At 45.6% G+C, this 20,217-nt stretch overlaps 1 protein-coding gene across 1 annotated transcript; it reads right to left on the reverse strand.

The window, feature by feature from the left end:
- Window positions 1-276: 276 nt before the first annotated feature.
- Window positions 277-14,036, reverse strand: ptc (protein patched). Its single transcript, XM_017250526.3, has 6 exons — window positions 12,987-14,036; window positions 4,464-5,017; window positions 2,416-4,345; window positions 2,147-2,354; window positions 1,812-2,083; window positions 277-1,745 (listed from the first exon to the last, which is right to left on the reverse strand). The coding sequence occupies exons 1-6, from the start codon at window positions 13,113-13,115 to the stop codon at window positions 954-956; spliced, it is 3,885 nt and encodes a 1,294-aa protein (XP_017106015.2). The 5' UTR covers window positions 13,116-14,036; the 3' UTR covers window positions 277-953.
- Between the last annotated feature and the right edge of the window lie 6,181 nt (window positions 14,037-20,217).

Raw genomic sequence — 20,217 nt, forward strand, 5'->3', positions numbered from 1 at the left:
TTTAGATCTAAAAAAGCTATCTTGGCTCAAAACCTTTAAAAAAAAGACATTTTTAATCTTGCAAACCCTCTCCATTAAATAGACTGTTATATTCGCTTTTAAAAAACTGTGTAATATATATATTTTTATTTAAAAAAAAGACAGTCAGTCTTTGTGCAACAAATGTACATGGATAAATGCCGCGTTTACAATCTTTAAATAAATCCTCGTTCGTAGCTTCGATTTTTTCAATTATTTATATCGTGTTATTATTATTAATATTTATATTATATTATATTTTGTTTTTTTGTTTTTTTTGGGAGGGAAAACGACTTTATTTGAAGTCGATTTAAGTTATAGTTAGTAATTTTCTTTCGTTTCCGTTTAAGCGATACTATTTTGGTTCAAGTCCTTGTGTTTTATGTACATATTTAAACTAAATTATAAACTAGAAATTACTAGTGTGTGGGAGTGGGATTTGAATCTCGCGTTGAATTTGTATGTAAGTACATTGGTTGCTTATGTTTTTTGTTGTTTTTGTTGTTGTGTGTTACAATAAATAACTCTATGTTTAAGAATGTCTTAGGTACTAAGATACATACATACAAAGCTGCTAGGCAGAGGGGTTCCAAATAGGAGGAGGAGCAGGGACTTTTTCAGGGCAAGGATGGTATAGGAGGTTTAGGAGAACAAGGAGGCAGCCGCTTAAAATACCGGAATCCGGAAAATTAACTATCATGCATACACATATACATACACGCAGGCTGGACTTGGCTTTTCCTTTCTTATTTTTCCAAAAAAAAATTAGTTTTTTTTCTTTAAATGATCCTGTTTGTTGTGGGGACACCTGTACATTAAACTTCTAAATGCCAAAAAAGGACGAAAGCCAGCCAGCCTGCAGGACAAACCGATTATACAAATACGGATCTTAGTCTAGGATTACAGATACGGGCTAATGGCTACAGGAACTAGTGCTAACTTGTAAAGTTGTAGCTGCGCACCGCCCGTCCGGGCGTCACCAGCTCCACCTTGATGTTGGCCGTGGCCGTCACCTTGGTGGTGTTACTGTCCGAGTGTGTCGTCTCCACCGTCACCTCCGGCTGCACCACGATGCTCTGCAGCTCCGGCGGATAGGCCGGCTGGAAGGCGGGCGGCGGCGTTGGGGGTGTTAACGGTGGCGCGGTGGCTTTGTGGTATGCGGGAGGTGGGGCCGCATAGGTGGACTGTCGCGATTCCCTCGGCGCCGGCTGGTAGCCATTGCAATTGGCCGCCATTGGCGCATTCCAGTCGTTGGCCATCTGGATGGAGGAGTTGCTGGACTTCCAGGACTGCGGCTCCTCGGTGATGGTCGTCAGCGAGGGATCGTTTGCATCCTTGTGGTTGTGGTGGTGGTGGGATTTCTGGCATCCACCGCGCGAGGATCTGGATCCCTGGACCACATACGACTTGCCCGATCGCTTGCTGCTCCTGACAGGCAGCGGCGAGGGTGTCGATATCCGGTCGGGATGCTCCAGCGGCACAAGCTCCGCCTCCGGACCGATCATGCTCAACAGGATGGGGAACACCAGGAGGCTGTTGCAGGCGCCAATGCAGAGGACCACCAGCAGGAGCCAGCAAAAGTGTCGGATGACGAACTCAAAGGGCGAGGTGGACAGCATAAAGACTGCCACGCCGGAGGTCAGCATCCCATGGACCAGCGGGCCCAACGACATCTGCATACTCAGCTGGACGCGGCGCTGTCGATTGCCCACAGAGGTCATGAAGCCCTTTAAAAGGAAAGAAGACAGTTTCAGTTTCAGCTCGAAGGGTAGGATGTTTCAGCGACTACTCACCAAGGATATCAAAACATTGAAGCACAGCATCATGCCCACGCTGAGAATCAGGATAACCGATGGGATAGCCGACAACTGAATCCCCAGCACAGTCATGGCTCCAAAGATCTGGGCCAGCGAGGCCAGGACACTCAGGATGACGATAACCGCAGCGTAGACGGAGAGCAGGATGAGGGAGACCAACACCAAAGCAGCCAGGAACACGCAGGCCAGGATCATGGCCAGCGAAGAGCGCAGGGACATGTACTGTTCCCAGAACATGAAAGGAATACCTAAAGATTGGAAAGCAAAGGATTAATATCTGGAATATTTGGAGTATAGATTGAGGGACTTACCCGAAGGATAATTGGGGAGACCAAAGCCTTCGAACTTGATGCTTATGTCACGGATATGACCTATCAGAGTCTTGATTTGCGAGGTGTCCGTAAGGCCGTGCAGGTAGAACGGCATCTGGGCATAGACCAGGGGCAGACTTTTGGGTATCTTCAGATCGTACTCGTTGGGCTGGTGATAATACTGACGCGGTTCAGGATACAGTTTTCCCTGCAAAGTAAAAAGGACATGGTTAGTTGGGCCAAAAGGATCTACACTCTCCTGGACTAACCTGTGAAGCTCCATAGGCAAAGACATCGTTGGTGGCCCATGCTGACAGGTAGTTGTAGAAGGCTCTCGGGTTGATGTTGCCGTCACTGTGGACCAGCCGATTGGTGAGCACCAGGTCCTTGTCCACCGAATTGTCCACGTGACCCGTCTGGACGATGAGCTTGTAGGCCAGGATGGCGTCGCTGCTGGCATTGGGGAACCAGCACTCCTTGGTTAGCTTTCCGTCGCGATACTCCTCGTCGAATATCCGCTGCAGGTTGCTCAGCCAGTCGCGGAAGAGCAGCAGCCAGAAGTCCGGTAGTCCGCCGTTGTCGTTCTTGATGACATGCGGCACCCGGACGAAGGCATCATGGTAATCCCTCAGCAACTGCTGCTGGGTGGGATACTCGAAGTTGCCCTGGGTCACGGCGAACATGCTGTAGAAGCCGAAGAGTCGCGTCTGGGCATCCAGGAACTTGTGTTCGTTGCTGTTCTTCGGCACCAGGTCGATGATGTCCAGGCCGTCCTGCAGCCGCGTGGAGGCGTACAGGCTGAAGATCAGGGCCACCACGAAGCCCATGACAGCCAGGAACTTCACCCAGCTGCGCATCAGGAACGGGGCATAGTACTTAAAGGCAAAACTGGACAACGAGAAAGTGGTCAGCGTGTAGCCCGAGGACTTGGGTTCCCCCTGCTCCAACAGTGGGTTCTGGGCCGGCTGCGGGAGCGGCACCCGGTTGTTGTTGCAGTGCTTGAGGTGCCTGGCAGCCCGGCCGTTGTTGTTCAGGGGAAGTACCGGCTGAGCCGCCACCTTTGGCTGCTCCTTCCAGACCGGGAAACAGCAGCAGAAGATGTCAGCCCGTCCCGCGGTGCGTCGCCGCAAGTCCAGCGAAATGAGAGCCGGGAAAACCAGGATGGCTGCCGCCAGGTTGGAGCACATGACTATGGCCGCTTGCAGGCAGAAGACTTTCAGAGCCGGAACCGGGATGAAGGCAGCCGCAAAGAAGGATCCCGCCGTGCTGCAGGCACCAAACAGGATGCTGGGTCCCACCTTCTTCAGGATCAGCTTGGTCTGCTCCCGGCGGTTGCTCTCCGCATAGGCCGCCGTCAGCATGAAGATGTGGTCCACGCCCAGTCCCAGGGCCAGGAAGGGCACCACCTGGGTGCTGGCGGCATTGAAGACGATGCCCAGCAGGGCGCACAGCCCCAAGCCGGCGGCGGTGCTGAAGCACATGAGCAGGACTCCGGCCACGCCCACGCTGCTCTGGCCCCGGACAGGATCCCGCCAGCGGAGGAGAGTGCAGAAGGCATATAGCGTCGTGATGGCCACTCCAATTACTATGGACAGGACACTGGGGTGCGAGAACTTGGCCAGGATGTCGTCCAGGGCTGCCGAGCTGAAGACAAAGATGTCGTAGTTGGCGCCAATCCGTGACTTCTTGCGGAGCAGTTGCTCCACCTCGCGGGAGAAGTTCCGCTGCCAGGCGTTCAGCACTTCGGCGGCCTTCTCCTGCGACCAGCCGAGGTGGTGGACCTTGTAGTGTCCCAGCCACTGGTCGAACATCTCCTTCTCGGTCATCAGCTGGACCACCGTCTGCAGGGCCTGGGCCTTTCTCAGGTGCCCGCTGCGATTCCTCTTGGCTCCCCCCACGATCAGCTGTTCCGGCCAGTGCATGTAGTTGGCCGCATATCCGTAGCATCCTCCGGATAGGATGGCTCCCACATCCGGGGGCTGGGTGCTGTTCTTGTTCGGCGCAGTGTCCGGGCAACTGGGATTCATGGGATTCAGGCAGGGCTTCTCCATGTAGCCACTGCCGATGCCAGCCCGTTTCATGTACTGTTCCACGGTCTCAAAGTCGAAGCCAGTCGTCTGGTCGGACAGCTTTTCCTTCATGAATTGCATCACGGAGGCGGGATTCAGGGTAGTCCATAAGAGTCGCTGGTTCAGGCCACTGGAAGAGGGTACAAAGTTTAAAATTAATAGGGATCTTGGTAACAATACCCGGTACTTGGGGTATTGGTTGACATTTTATAGTCTACTTTTCAGATCACAAAGGAAGAGTAACTTACGGTATAACCACGGCCGTTTCAGGACCAAGTAGTTGACTTCCTTCCCAGAAGCAGTCCAACGGCGTGATGATCGAGCACGGAATGAGATGTTTCAGGATCTGCTCGATCAGGAAGGTGCCCTCGAAGGACGGCGTGGACGGCATGTTGCATATGTCCCGCAGTCCCCATTCCGTGTCGTAGAGATGCACCTTCACCGCAGTGGCCCGTATCAGGACGTCCAGATGGGCCAGCAGCGCCTGCGGATGCAGGACGGACGCATTCGGATCGTGGGCCGTCTGGATGAGCATCTGATGCGTGGCGGAGTAGTCCTCGCCGATGGTCTTTCGTGTGTAGGCCAGTTCTGCCTCCAGCTGGCCGCCCTCCTGCAGCCACAGCTGGTGCACCTTGGAGTGGATCTGGGCGCTCTTCAGGCCCACACAGAAGGTGCTCAGGACCAGGATGGCCACGAAGAGCACCTTGCCCGCATGTTTCTGGACGGAGCTGCCTAGCATTTCGAGGTGGGACTGGAATACTGATCGCAGATAGATTGCCGTACGGCTGCCACGCGCCTTGCCCTGGAAAATGCAAAAGGAATTGGCCAAGTTAGTTGGGTTTTTGGTTTCTGATTCCGAGGCTCTTCTGCCCTCCACAGCCATAAATAAAGATTCAAAATTATAACGAATCAGCGGGGGGTCCCTCTTAATTTATATCTTCGACTTCCAACAAGGTTCGACATGGGCGTAGCCCCAAAAATATTTCACATATTTTTCTAGTATTTTCACAAATATTTCATCCCCATTATTAGGTCCATTTGGCCATCTGGAACCCAACCCAGAAATCCCTGATCCAGAACACATGGAATCCCAAAAAAAACACAACACAAGACGCCGCTGAAACAAAAAACCAAATAAAAAAAAGGAGAGAACCTATAATCGCCTGCTTGGGCATTTGGACCGATCTGGGCTTTGGCTTTGGGCCTGGCTTAAACCCCCCTCTGCCCTGCTGCTGCAATGCTGCACGGAAATTGAGCCTCTTTTTCAAAAACATAATAATGAGGCTCGCGCTAACGCTAACGTCTCAATCGAAGAATCAAGATACAGTGGGCTTTGGAGCTAAAAAAAATAGAGTTAATATTATTTCAAAAATATTTTAAAATTATATACTAAATGTAGATACTATATAAGACTATCAGGCTCTAGTTCCAGCTCTCTTGACTCAAAAATCTTTAAAATATTTCAACTTTCAAGAGTCAAAACCCACCGTGCAACAATCGTGGCGCACCCAGTGATTCAGGAACCGAGTCAGCCACCAAACAACACATTCCATGATGGCCCAGACCCCAGACCCCAGACCCCCGCGACTCTTGACTCGAAACTTCTCGGGCTTTAAAGGTTCTGGCTTCTTCGCGGGGCGACCGCCTTTTATCGCTTTTCACAGATTTTTCCAAAGCCAAGTCAGGTTGGCCAAGAGGAAGCAATGGCTTTATTGTTGAGGTCTTTGAACATTTTACGACTACCGTTAAGATGGAACGGGTAAACACACTTAATGTCTTTATTTTCGGAATGGGGGTACTTATGTATGATAATCCCCAGACTAACCATAGAAAGGGAACTTCCTGCTGCTGCTGCTTGTTTATGCAGCCCACCAGTTTGCTGCATTTCCGCAATGGATGGATGGATGGGATGGAACATCAAACGGGCGGCGCGCTCGACTTTGTCGCCATTAATTAAGTCGTTGGCGGCACATCCACTTTGAGACTCCCTGCGGCGACCTGTTCGTGGAATTTTTCCATCATTTTTTGTCTCTCTCTCTCTCACTCGTTCTGTCTCTGTTCTGGAGGATCCTCTCCAAAAGGTGCACACAAACAAAAGATGCACAAAATTCTAGGAATTTTTTTCCAGGCGCAACCAGCACATTATTGTTACAACATTGTTGGTTGGGGGCCCCGAGGCGGCAAAGTTGGCTAAAAATAAGCTTAATCTAGATTTGGCCAGCATTCCCGCCAGTGCTTCAAAAACTGTATGGCTCTGGAGAAGAAAAGAGATGAAGACATCAAGCCAAGATCGGTCTTGTGTTAACGCTTGTCAGTGGTAGTCCGGACTCCTGCTCTGTCTCTTGGCCCGAAAACATGTTGCCCCGAATGCCTCTGTGACATATCATCAATCTTATAGTGTTGTTGTCCTCTTGCCTGATTTTTCGCCATGGCGTGCCTCTTTATTTTTTTTTCTCTTATTTTTGCCCACCCCCGCAGCACTTCGGCGTTGTGAGGAAATGTCACGCATTGATTTATGATCTTGCCAGGGGGTTTCCTCCGCTCCTGGGTTGCATTTTCAAATGAAATGTGTGTGTACTGGCCTTTGTTGCTGTTTGCAACAACTTCATTAGAAATGCCATCCCATTCCCAGCCAGCCAGCCAGCCAGCCAGCCTCCTTTAATCCCAAAAACTGTGACTCGCCCAGCAGGTGCAGGTAGAAGGAAATTAAATATTCAGTATACCCAGACATGGTCATGCTTCTAATATCTTTTGGATTGAAAGCCCAGAAAAAATAAACTTCTTCAAGATCTGTATATATTCCCCATCAATCAATCATATATCCGACACATCATGTGTTTCCTCCAAAGAACCCCCCACAGAGAATGACTACTTAATTACACGACCCGATTTGGGGATTGGGGATTGGGGTTTGGGGTGGCAATCTAAAATTTCCATGCCACTTGAGAGTCGAGAATCTCTTATATGGTCGGTTGGGCCATAAAATATGAGCGCACCCAGTTATGCCGCAATAAAAATCGAATGCAAAACCAACAATAATAATAATAATTTTAGCATAAAATGAAATTCAATATGGCAGACCACCCAGAGGCCATTGAAATTGAAATATTCCTACATATCCATATGAATGGAATGGGGATCTATAGAAATTTATGGGTAATGGGGTACGAGAGAATGATTCATTTGATGGTGGGGGGGAATCTTTAAAGCTTTCACGATCTTAGGGATTAGTGATCCATATATGGGATAGAGGGTATCTGAAATGAGAAAGCCTTCTGAGATAATGGTTGCAGGTTTTCCATGTTTCTCACGTAAGCGTGTGCCATAAAACTTGTAGCTACCATAAAAGTTATATGCCACTTGATAACGTTTTTGAATACGAATTCCCCCCATGCATTGCCACATCCGATCTTACTATATATCTTTTGTTTTTTTTTCTTCCATCTCATCTGCTTGGCATTTAAATGGAACTGTGTTTTTATTTTCACATGCCAGCCAGCCAGCCAGCCAGCAGCTGTCAAACAAAATAGTCCACGAAATGGATATACTGCGTCACTAGCCGGGGATTTATTTTTGGAATGGATTTGGAATCCCAGTCCCCCAGATACATAGATCCAAGGACCACACACAACTGATCAGTCAGGGAGGTAAATCGATTTCGATTTCGATTTCCAAAGCAATTAAAAATGAGGCCCAAAGCCTCATGAATGTGAAACCGTTGAATGCAAATTCTCGTTTGCCGCCAATTTATGGCGCCCCCAAAACGTGACTAGCAAGCAGTCTGCCACATTTATTACCATTTTATGCTCTTCTTCTTGGCACTCAGACTGAAAAAAAATTAAGATATTTGCATGACCGTAAAATAAAGTCGTTAAAAAAGGTTTGAAGGTCACAGCAGCAGCAGCAGCAGCAACTCAGGTGAGAGGTAGTAAGTAGTAAGCCGGTCTCTTGGCTGCCATTTCAGGCAGACGGTTTACAGTTAACTCCAGAAGCGCCAGGTGCAACAGGGACCACCAGGACAGCTCCTCAACTCCCTGTATACATACACACAGATACCCAGATACACAGATACTCTGATACCCTGATTATTTTCCTTCGCCGGAGTCCGGACTGGGTCTGTCATGAAAGTTTTGTAATAACTTCGAATTCAACTGAGAGGAACTGAAGAAGTTCACCTGCCCCAGACCGCAACGATTTTAATTTCTTTATTATTTTCGTCTGAAAATCGAAAACGCAGCCTACCTACCTACCTGACCGACCTGGTCTGGGCCCAGCCCATAATGCCCATGCCCATGCCCTGCATACAGGTACACACGCACTCTCGATCGCTTCGTTTCGTTTCGTTTTTTTTTTCGAGTTTCGTGTCCGCTCAGCGGAGTTTTTCGACTGTCCGTCTGTCCGCCTGTCCGTCCGCACCGATGGCTCTGTCTGTTAACTGCTTTTTCAGTGAATTCCGTGATTATTGCTTGAATGTTTCTTTCCGGTATTCGGTATTCGGATCGTTGCTGTCACTGTATCTCAACCTCGGTGTATGTGTGTATCTTTATACATATTTTCTTGTTGTTTTTTTTTCTGGCCCTTGATCGTAACCCCCTCTCGGAGATCTCTCGAACACCGAACACCGAGCCCCGATTCGAATTCGGTGCGGGCCGCGTGCTGTGTGGTCGAGTTAATGTCTTCATAATTCTCCTGATTTTTCTTCTCTCTTTCTCTTCGGGGTCTTCGTCGTTGTCTTCGAGATCGAGACCCCAGAGTCTGATGAAGACAATAACAGTTTTATGTGCGACCCAACTCGTCCGACGTCTCTCTTGGCCAAGACTCGTCCCGTCCCTAATGAAGACCAAGCTGTTTTTTGGGTCTGTGTGTGTGGTTTCAGAGAGTTCCAGTTCCCCGCACCAGCTGCAGATCAAGTCAAGTCGGCCACGCACACCAAGACCATGGGGGCACACCTTGGCGCGGCCCCATGCCTCAGATGAAGCTGTCAATTGTTGGATCACTGGGTGGGTGTTACGTGTATGTGGGCCATTGGGTTCAGTTCGGTTGGCTGGAGATAATGGGTCAAAGGATTATGAATGGGGTTCGAAAAAGGCAATCCGATCTATAGGCCCACTCTATAAGGTCTTAGGGCTAACCCCTAATTTCTCAGAAGTACTATACACTACCTTATCTTGTTTTGCTTTCAACACGCCCAGCATGTCAAATTACAGTTAACTTGTTAGGCACTTCCTCCCTCCTCCGTCCCAGCAACCATAAGCCGGAAACGCCTGTAGGCGTGAGATATCTTCATCGGCATTGTTGGGACAGCCTTCTGGGAAGCGAACACCATCCATCGATGGATCTATTCCACCCTTCAGACCTCAGAAAAAAGGGAATAGCAATTTATGCAGGTATGTATCTTCCCCCTGGCCTCTCGTCGAGTGGGTTTGCTCAAGGATTACCCTCCAAAAAAACTCCACTTGAGATCCAGAGTCCCTGAGACTCATCCACCCCCGCTTTTGGGTTTCGGTTTTAGTGTCTTTGATCTTCTTCCCGCAACATCCCGTCTCTGGCTCTTGAGGATTTTTTATTTAAAATTCGAGTCTCTTTGGGGGCCATCCGCTATCGCTAGTAGTTCCCTCCACTTGGCCATATCAAATAACAAATATTGATCGAGAGTGTGACAATGATTTATTTGCCTTACACCTTACCTCACCCCTCCGGAGATCTTATCAGAGGAGATAACGATCTGGAAATTATAATATTTGACTTACGGTCTGAAAGTCAATAGTCTTGAGGGGGGGACTTGATTAAATATTTGAGTTAGAGTTTTGAGTGGAAAATGGAATAAATTGCATTTATTTTGAAAGCTTTCTATCCGAGCTACTGGTTCTTAGCTTTGGCCATGTCAGCTTGAGATACATAGATACATACTTCAATGTTTTGCCCCCATGTCTGTTTTGTGGATGCCACAAATATTTGTGTGTTTGTGTTTGTTTTTCGAAGGCAGTTGTGAAAAGAGCGAAGCGGATCGGATCGGGCATCAGGCATCGGACATCGGACATCTCCCGGCATGACTAAACAAATTTATTGCCTACTGCCCCTACAACGGAGACTTCTTCAAAATGCCGCCAATGTTGCCCAACTTCCTGTGCCAAGTGTGTTTGCTTTACAATTGGCACAGCCAACGGGGATAGGATGGAGAGTCTTAGAGGGGGGGTGGGGGGTGTAGCAACAAGCGTTTTCATTCATGAATTTATATATATGTATCTTATAGATACAATGGACGTCGTCGTCGTCGAACGGCGGCGAGTACATGGCCTGCATCGATAGTGCGACATTGCCATAAATGTGATTTCAGCTTGAAGCAAAAATAAAATAAATAAATATCGACAGACAGGCCAAGAAAGGAAAGAAGCAACTATAGCTTTCAAATACTCTACAAAAGATATGGAAAGTATTTGGGATGCTTGGTTTATAAATAGGAACATGTATTTTCGTAGAAAGGCATTTGATTTATGAATGTTTTCTGTAAACAGAAACTAAAAATAGTTTTCTAATAGAAACTACTAACTAGTGGATTTGAAATAAAATTATACTATGCCAAGCTTTATAAAGTATCAAGTCTACCCCTTGGAAGATCATAATCTTTTGTTGTATAAACAATTCTCGCCTCATTTGACATTCAAAGCAGGAATGAAAAACGTCATCCCATATCCAAGATAACCCAGACCTCCCAGTAGCTTTAAAAAATTATATCCAGAAAGTAAAATAAACAGAAATAATAATAATAATAATGATCATGTTAAAGAATTTGCATAGTCTTCAAGAGAGAAGAAAGAGAGAAAGAAGGCCTTCGTTAGACAACTTTAATGTCTTAATATATTTCGTTAAATTGAGTCATTAAAATAAATCGCCATCGACGAAGACGAAGTCGAAGACCACAAAAGACGCTGGCGATGTCGGCGCCATCACGATCGATCGTTTGCCACAACTTTCCAGAGGAGTTCCAGAGGCTGTGGCAAGTCAGGGCAGGGCAGGGCAGGGCAGGGCCGAGCCGGGCCAGGCAGAGTCAAAAGCACGTTACAACCGAGAGGCCCCAACAGACTTTACGAGAAATAATTGAGATGCACACAGACACAGACCCGAGTGAAGGCAAAAACAAGAGGAAAACCAACTTGGGGAAGGGTACAACACAAACAACAACAAAAAAAAAGGGGGAACAACCACAGAGCAAGACACGCCACGCGGGTTGCCCCAAACAACTGCAACGTATCTGAAGCTGCAGCAACAATGATGAAGACATCAAGCTGTAAAAAGCACTACACTGAACCAAAATAAAGGTGGATTTTTGGGGGTTATCTTATCTTCTAGGCTTCTAGAAGAAGATACAAGACTAAGATACTAAGATACTAAGATCCTAAGTAAACAGTTTGACAGCCACTGGCTCTAGTGAGCCATCAAATAAAGCCATAAACTGCTTGTGCGTCAGTGAAATTTTTTCTTTCTTTTCTTTTTTTTTGTATTTTTATCCCCAAAAGACTGGCCCCAAAGGCCACCCGCACCGAACCCAAAAAAACCGAAAAAACAATGTCTGCTTCATTTGCATCGAAAATAATCATCGTTTACTGTTCTTTTTTTATCAAAATAAGTTGTTTTTATTCAGATTCAGATACTCTTCAAGCTTCAAGATACTTTTAATATTTGCAAAATATTTTTTTGATTTAACCTTACGTCACAGCTAGCTCTTATCAGTTTGCGAATGGAGCATTCCTGACCCTAAAGAGCATCTGAAAAGTGTGTTTGGTCGCCGGATCGGGAACTGGGTGGGGGAGTTGGGTGGGATGGCATGGGACAGACACCACCAAGGGGGAGGGCAGGCAGCCCCAGTCAGCAGCACGTACGAAACAACTCTCGCAAAGACCTCTCAGCGCGCCCACCCATGTTGGATCGAGTCACAGATACATTTGCAGATACAGATACTATACAGCACACACACACTAACATGCCAAGTTGTTTATTATTTTTTTGTTGCTGCCGCTGTTGAAGCTTTTTTTTTGCCTTTTCGGCTGCTTTCCACCACTACCGCCCGGGATGGGGATGGGGATGGGGATCGGGATCGAATCTCCTGCTGCTGCCCTGGCGGCCTTTTGTTGGTTTGCTGTTTTTGGCGCTTGGTTGCAGTTGCAGTTTTCAGTTCTCAGCTTGTTGTTATTGTTGCTTTTTTGCGGTTGGGCCAACTCCACACAGTAGCTCCAAAGTAATGAAGTTGTCTGTGGATGGCTTGAAAGTCCTGCTGTGTGGAGGGCACCGAGAAAAATAATAATATTTATACTCAGATATTGTATCTCCAATCCTCCACACTCTTTCGTTCTAAAGAATAGACTTGGAAATTAGCATATAAGCCGATTGGTCAGAGTTTTTAGCTAATCACTGTAATTAATAGGCTGACTAGCCGACAACTCTATTAGCCAAAGAATTCCGGCCAAAAAGAAAACGAAACGAAATAAAATGAAATCGAAACGCTCGAAGACGACGACAACAAAATATTGCGAGAGATATTGGCAATAAAATTTATTGAAATCTGTCCCGCCGATTTAATGGCCGCATTAAGCAAAGGCAGTTTACAGGTCTCACAAGGACATAGACTTCAAGATATAAAAAAAGTATCTTTAACTAAAAAAACAAGTATCTTTTCCTTGTTTAAGGATACTTAACCCTCCTTTAATATCTTTAATATCTTCTTAAAGTTTCAAGTCTTAGTTATAGAGGTTCCTCTGTAGTTTGGCACTCACCTTATCGATCTGATCGAGCGCCACCTGGGCGTCCACCCAACTGGTGCGTATATATAGATCCGAGAATAATTTCTCATCGACCACATCGCCGTGTGTGTCCGGTACGCGTGGGAGGCTGTCGCGGTCCATTATTTTTCTTTCCAGAGGATTCTGGACGGATGGGGGTTGGGTTGGGGGGATAGCGGTGATTGGGGCCCGTGCCTCCTTCTGTTAACAGTTTAACAGAACAGTAATGTGCAGAGAGTGCGGCCAACAGTGCCTGCCGTTTGTCTGCGTCCACTATTCTTGGGTGAGACTTGGGAGGCAGTGTGGATTGTTCGATCGGTCGGTTGGGGGTTTCTTAATTGTTATTGCAATTTCGTACTTTGTTTTGATGCATTTTGAACTGCACACCGCATTTTCATCTACAAGATACTCTCTTCTCGCTCTCTCTGTGGGCTCTCGATCTCTCTCCCTTCGGGCACGCTATGTATCTGAGCTCTCTTTGTGTTGTTTGGTTTTGTTGTGATTGCAGGCTTAGCTTTTATTTTGGGTTTTTTTTTTTTTTGATGGGCTTGGAACACGGTTTTTTCGGGGCCTTATCTAGCCGACATTTGGGCACAATTTGGTGGGGAATTTGACAGGATTTTCACACATCATTTACACATGGAAAAGCAAAAATGAAAAGCGACAGACGGACGCCTCACGTTTTTTTTCTTTTTTTTTTTTGTTGCTCGCTCGTTTCTCTCCTCCACCACCACCAGCACTTCTTTGCTCTTGCTACTCTTTCGCTTTACACTTCTCGTACACACACACACACTTTGCGCACGTAGCCAGACGATTTCGTCGATTTAGTTGGCATTTAATCCATCAACTTCGCCTCGCATCCGTAAGATACAATTTCGATGGAAGTTGTCGTTAACACGATGCTTCTGTTATTTATCTTTGCTGCTATGCTGCCACACACACACACAGAGTGCTCCTGCTGTTGTTGGCAAACCGTACTATTTCGTCGCGCTCCGTTCACACAACCGTTTCGTTCGAGGATCGCACGCAGTCTGAGAGATGTATCTGTATCTCGCGGATGCGGCACGCCAGCCAGGCCAACAACTTCATTAGGCGAGCGCGCGCCACTGTCTCTCTATCTCTCTCTGCCACTGTGTGTGTTTGTGTGACTGCAGTTATGCGCCTGTGTGCGTGGGTGACCCATTCACAGACACCAACTCGCTGCTGCTCTCAGCTCTCTCTCAACTCTCTTTTGGTCGTGTGCGGCCATTTTGGTTTGAATATGCTCTCTGCGAGGGCTGATCGAAGGGTATTTCCTGTGTTAATTGTTACTGAAAATACCGAGGGGTATTTCTAGAGTTTAAATATTGATTGAAAAACTAAATTTGTGTTATTTTTTTAAATTTATTTTTAATATAAAGATTTATGGAGTGTTATAAAAAATAAATACTTAAAAAAATAATTTAAAAAAAAGGGAAACGATCTCTTTCAAGTTTATTTAAATATTTAAAAATATTTTAAAAATTATTTTTAATATTTATATTCATTAAGAACATCTTAGCTTATACAGTTTTACATTCACTTCACCCTAATTACCTAAAACTATGATATGTTAGTTGCTAATTCTAGTGACGATGGTTTTCTGGTTGCTATATATTCTCAAAGACCACCCAAAACGGCCGTTTCTGTTTCCTTTTCTGCGGTGGTTTATTTTCATGGCACCGGGGACCACCCAAAAATAAATTTGTTGCTGCCTTCATTAAACTGAAACCGCCAAGCGTTGTGGGTGGTCTCCGTTCCTTCTACCTCCCTTCCTCCGACCCGCATACTCCTCGACTGGCGTCGGCCTTCAGTGGAGCTTTTATCTTTTCGTGTGTATGTGTGTGTTTGTTTGTCGGTGGGGAGCGCGTGCGTGGCAGGCTTTGGCGGTTGTATCTGTGTGTCCGTGCCGCGAACTGTTGGCAAATTTGTTAGCTTTACATTGCTTTGGTTGTTGTTATTGTTGCTTTCCTGTTATTGTTTTTGCCCCATGTGCTGATGTCTGTTTTTGCATGTTCCCGATGCTAAATTATGGGCAGCAGGATGTTTTTGTGTTGCCTTTGTTTATGAAGCATCATGGTCCCAAGTCCCAAGTATCTCAAATATGAAATAAGCCCAGAGGGGACCACCCGGGATGAAGATGTTTTTTTGCAGGTAATACTACAAGGGGCTGAAGACCTAACAGATCCAGAAACCCTTTCTTATGTTTCTAACTTTAATATAATTCCCAATAATCCCAAAATTTCCAGAGTATTTATTATTCGACTCTAGTCAGAACATGGCTTTCCTTTTTTTCTCCATTTCAACTGCAACCCCCCAATTTATGAATGAAAATACAATAAGTATATTTTCTTAGCCCCCCTCTCCAAGATTTTCCCTTTCCAACAAAATCAACAAAAACAACAACATATCAAACAAATAAGAACTCTTCAGAACGACCGCAAAAATTGGCGCTCGAATCTCCATCGAATTCAAATTCGTATGCAACTGCAACGTCATGGTGCGACCCTCTCGCTTGCTCCTGAAACGGATGAAGATGGAGAGGATGGCTGTGACTGTGGTGGTTGTGGATGTGGACCCACCACCGAGCCAGCTATTATAATCAAACAGTCAAAGCAGCAGCAGCACCGCAGCAGCAACAGAAAAAACCTACAGCCCCACAGTTGCTCCTCCACCGCCTTGACGCTCCCCCTCTTGCTGTCTCGCTTGCACACTCACCTGGACTAATATTGCATCAATGGTTGCCTTGCCCACTGTCTTGCTCTATCATTTGGTCTGTGTGTGGCGCATTTTGGCGACATGGGCGGCCTTTTTTTTCTGTTGTTGTTGTTGTTGTTGTTGCCCCAGCAGCTCCAACGTGCATATTTTAGCTTTATCCACTGCTCTCCCCAGATTGCGCCATCTTTACACATACACTTTGAAATGGCTCTCCAGCTTGGATTTTTGCTCTCAATGACTTGCATTTCGTTTGGCTTTCGCTCAATTCGCCTGCAGCTCCAATCTGCCACAGCTCCCCATCAAAGAGAGTGTAAGAGAGGGATATATTCTCACCGATACACATACATATACAAGTCACTACTGCGCCTGTGTGGCGGGCAGCTGCCACTGGACCACCAACGAAGTGGAGTTTGCTTTGAGAGCTTCATTTGCCGTTTCGTTTGGAATTGGAGAGGCCAGAAAGCGAGATGGAGACGGGATTTGGGGGATGGGGGATTGGGGGTTGGGGCAAGAGAAAAATACGGGGACAGGGAGGCCCGATACCAAGACACAGGCTGCTTGCTGTTGTTTTTATGGCCGGAGTTGAAGTTGAGATCTTTTCTTTGCTCGCCTAGCCAAGGCAATGGACTTTTTTGGGCCAACTTCATTTTGGAAATCATTTTCCCAAAAAAAAGAAACATTTTTTGTTAATAAAAGTACTTAGATTTATTATTATTAAATGAAATTTTACTTCGTAGTTTTTATTCAAACTATTTTAGAAAGTATTCAGTAACCTTTTACTAATCCCTAATAAAAATCAGTGTAAATGATTTGTACTAACTTGTCTCGCTTAGTCTTTTAAGCTTGGGGCCAACCCTGATCTCCCAGTACCATACCCGCGTCCCCATCTCTCCTTCAGCGACTTTAACGACAGGCTGTTTGTTTTTAATCGTATAATGTCTTAATTTATAGTGCAGCATTGCCTAGACCTCAACTTGATACACGATCCCCCACCACTCTATCTCTCTCTAACCAAGCTCCATGCAATGCAATTGCATTTGTCATTGGCCTATAGCGCCATTAACATTACTTGGCTAGTTGTATTTGTGCACACAAAAAAATTAGGGATAATAATTAAATACATACATACATCATTTAAATAATTTGATTATATTTTGTATTGCATACTTTAAGGATCTATCAGGAGGATTTTAATTTTATATTTAATAAATATTAAAATATAAATTTTAATTCTAATTTCTTTCTGTGTTGGTTTCCCTGTTCTTTTACCCATCACTCTACTCCTGCCCCTCCCAATACCTCTTCCATTCACACAATACCCTTCTACTCGCCCCACCACATCAACTTTAACTGCACGCGGAGTTTTTTCTTTTTTTTTTTTTTACCCGGAGTGTAAGCAATTTTTATGGCTAAATGTTGACGTTCCTGCTGCATTATTGCGGTGCATTTAATGTAATAATTACTATTTGCCACCGGTAATACGTAGGCCGGCAGCTCGAGTAGGCCGATTCCCCAGCGACAGGCGTGTGTGGTTTTGCTCCCCATGCTCCTGCTCCTCCCCTGGCCGGCATGGCCGACCCTGCTTTTGGCTGCGGTTTCGGTTTGGGTTAACTCGTTATCTTGGCGTCGGCTTTTGCGGTTTGGTCTGCGATCTTGGCGACTGGGGATCGGACCGGGTCTGAAGCGACGGATCGGTTCGTTTGTTCATGTAATCAACCGCCCCGTCTTACTCCAGCTGAGGAACCGCGGAGCTGCGGAGTCTGCCCCTCGACGGTGGTGTGTGTGTGGCTTTCCAGCTTCTTGTGTGGTCCTGTCAGGCTTTCAGCTCAGTTTCTCAAAAATTACACAGAAAACAATGAATTTCAAAACAGAAAAACATAGGTATTTCATTAGTATATTAAAACATAATAAAATAATTCGATTTTTACTTATATTTTTGGAGATTGTCTCATTTTTAAAACTCTCGGTCAAGTCCTATTTTCTTCTTATGCAAAAAAACTAAAAATATTATAGGGTTGTTCATATGTGTTTTTATGCAGATTAATAGAGAATTCATCTACAAATCGTTTAAGATATTTCTTTTAAGAAGCGGATGGGTATTGGCAAAGATATACTCTTCCCAGTGAGCCATATTGTCCTGCCCATGCATTTTTCATTATTTTGAAGGGAACCCTCCAGAAAATTTGACAAAAAATCTAAAAATTATTTTGTTTCCAGGTTTTGATGCAGATTAATAGAGAATCGATCTAAAAATCGTTTAAGGTATTCCGCTTAAGAATCGGATGGGTATTGACAAAGATATGCCCTTCCCCGTGGGCCATATTGTCCTCCCAATGCATTTTTCACAATTTTGAAGGTTACCCCCCAGAATTTTTGACAAAAAATCTAAAAATTATTTTGTTTCCAGGTTTTGATGCAGATTAATAGAGAATCGATCTAAAAATCGTTTAAGGTATTCCGATTAAGAATCGGATGGGTATTGGCAAAGATATAGTCTTCCATGGAGTAGGATTATCTCGAACTCTGGATAGGTAGAAAAATTAAAAAAAAACTCTGAAAAGGAAACAAAAACGAAGAAACTGAGGGCCTCTTCCTCAATTTACAAAAAAAGATTCCTTTCAGGATTTCATCCGCGAATCCCCAGCCCATTAATTCCCTCGTAATCCCCGATCCGCGGACATCAGTTAAGCTCATCGCATAACCCTTTTTGAAGTCGGATGTGTTAATGTGACTGCAACAACGATAACGAAATGACGAGGAGGAAAATCTGAGATCGAGGCAAGCCAACAACAAGCTTAAGATAGATATAAAAGTAAGGCGATAAGCCCGGAACGTCAGTAGGTCTGCCATGCGACGTTGTCGAAGTCCAAGGCGATTGGGGCTTATAGTCTGTATGGGGCACAAATTATGTTTACTGGAGGGTGGGGAGGAGAGAGGAGAGGAGGGCGGGGGGTGGTGGTGCAAGCGAAGAATGTCGAAGACGCATGCGTTTTGCGTTGGCTGTCAAATTAATTTCGTTCGCTGCTCCGACTGCGATTACGGCGACCATGACGACACTGCTGTGGCAGCAACATCGTGGGTGTTGTACGACTGCAGCTGCCACAAAAAAGCCCTGCAACACCAACAATCATACATAGGCGAGAATTAACAAAAATGAAGGATAATATAATAATAGAAAATAATATCTAAAATAGATATAATATCTTTCCAAAGTCTCTATAAATTTTTTCTTTTTTTATTCAAAAAATGGTTCTAAAAATGTACCCTCAACTGTCTATTCATATCTCTGAAGACCCATACATAATTTGGACTTTGACAATGGGTCCAGTCGGGGACCAGGGCCATCCTTAGCATACTTAAGACTGGTGAAATGTGAAATGCCCCCAACCCACTGTCTGCAGTATTTGCCACAAAAGCCGCAGAGAAGCGAACGGACGCCCCCTCAGTTGGGAATTCGTGGAATGACTGCACAAATCGTTACCTGGGTGGTCTCCAAGCTCGATTCGATTCGACTTGACTCCACTGGCCTTAAGTTCGAGTTGAATACACTAAGGGAAATCATAAGGTACTTTTCAAAGAGTGATGAGAAAAAGATAAACTTTATTCTAGAATTTATTAAATAGTTAAAAAAGGTTATTTTTATGGGCTTACATATCCATAGTCTTCAGGAAAGATAATTCCTTAGAGCTGACTATAAATACTGACATTTTTTTTATCAGTGTCTCTTGTTTGAGTTGGGGACTGGAGACTCACCCGGTGGTTTATGAGGCACGTGCGCTGGCGTTCGCTGCTCATTGAGTTGCTTATTTACGGCTCAAAGGTATGTCTCGTTGCTGCCCCTTGTTCCTTACTACCTCCCTCCCTTCCTCCGCCCCATAACCCCCACACTTTAAAGCCTCATACCACAAACGAGGCATTATTTACACTGGCGTGAAGTGAAGTAATAAGAGTGTGGAGTGTTTCAAGCCAACAAATTGAATCTTAAACCTCCAGGGCTCAGACACAGGCACTCTGATCATTGTAAGTAACTTGCAACCTTGTCTAAGGATAGGTAAGTATTTATTTTCATTACAGTATTAGCCAAGTCTCAATGACCGATCGTAATACTTTCTAAAACCAAATTGAAAAACATCTGGCCAGCGCACCCATGGAACACCCAGGTGCCATTACAGGTCTTGGTTACTACCCAAACTACTTTTTCCATCGCTTAATACGATCAATTAGGCAAATACTTTGGCAGAGCTGTAAAAAAAACTGAAACCTCGAGATAGTCTAGCCGAGAGACCAAAAAAACCAAGACACAGGATCGGGATCGAGTGGACTGGGCGACCGTCATAACTCAACGACACTTCACTGGCCTGCGGAGCTGCGTTGACAACTCAACTTGTTTGGGCCGACATATCTGGCCAGATACGATCTCCATGGCCAGTCAGCTAGACTCGGCTTGGTGGGACCACCAACCAACCAACCAACCAACCATCTAGCCATC

Source organism: Drosophila bipectinata, chromosome 2R, assembly GCF_030179905.1.
Source record: "Drosophila bipectinata strain 14024-0381.07 chromosome 2R, DbipHiC1v2, whole genome shotgun sequence".
In the NCBI taxonomy this organism is placed as follows: Eukaryota; Metazoa; Arthropoda; class Insecta; order Diptera; family Drosophilidae; genus Drosophila; species Drosophila bipectinata.

Bases quoted from the DNA above. Each gene is read 5' to 3' on its own strand.
- ptc (XM_017250526.3), bottom strand. From the start codon at position 13,115: ATGGACCGCGACAGCCTCCCACGCGTACCGGACACACACGGCGATGTG. The intron at 5,018-12,986 runs GTGAGTGCCAAA...TGCATTTTCCAG, and splicing joins CGCTCGATCAGATCGATAAG to GGCAAGGCGCGTGGCAGCCG. The intron at 2,084-2,146 runs GTAAGTCCCTCA...TCCAATCTTTAG, and splicing joins TCTCCCCAATTATCCTTCGG to GTATTCCTTTCATGTTCTGG.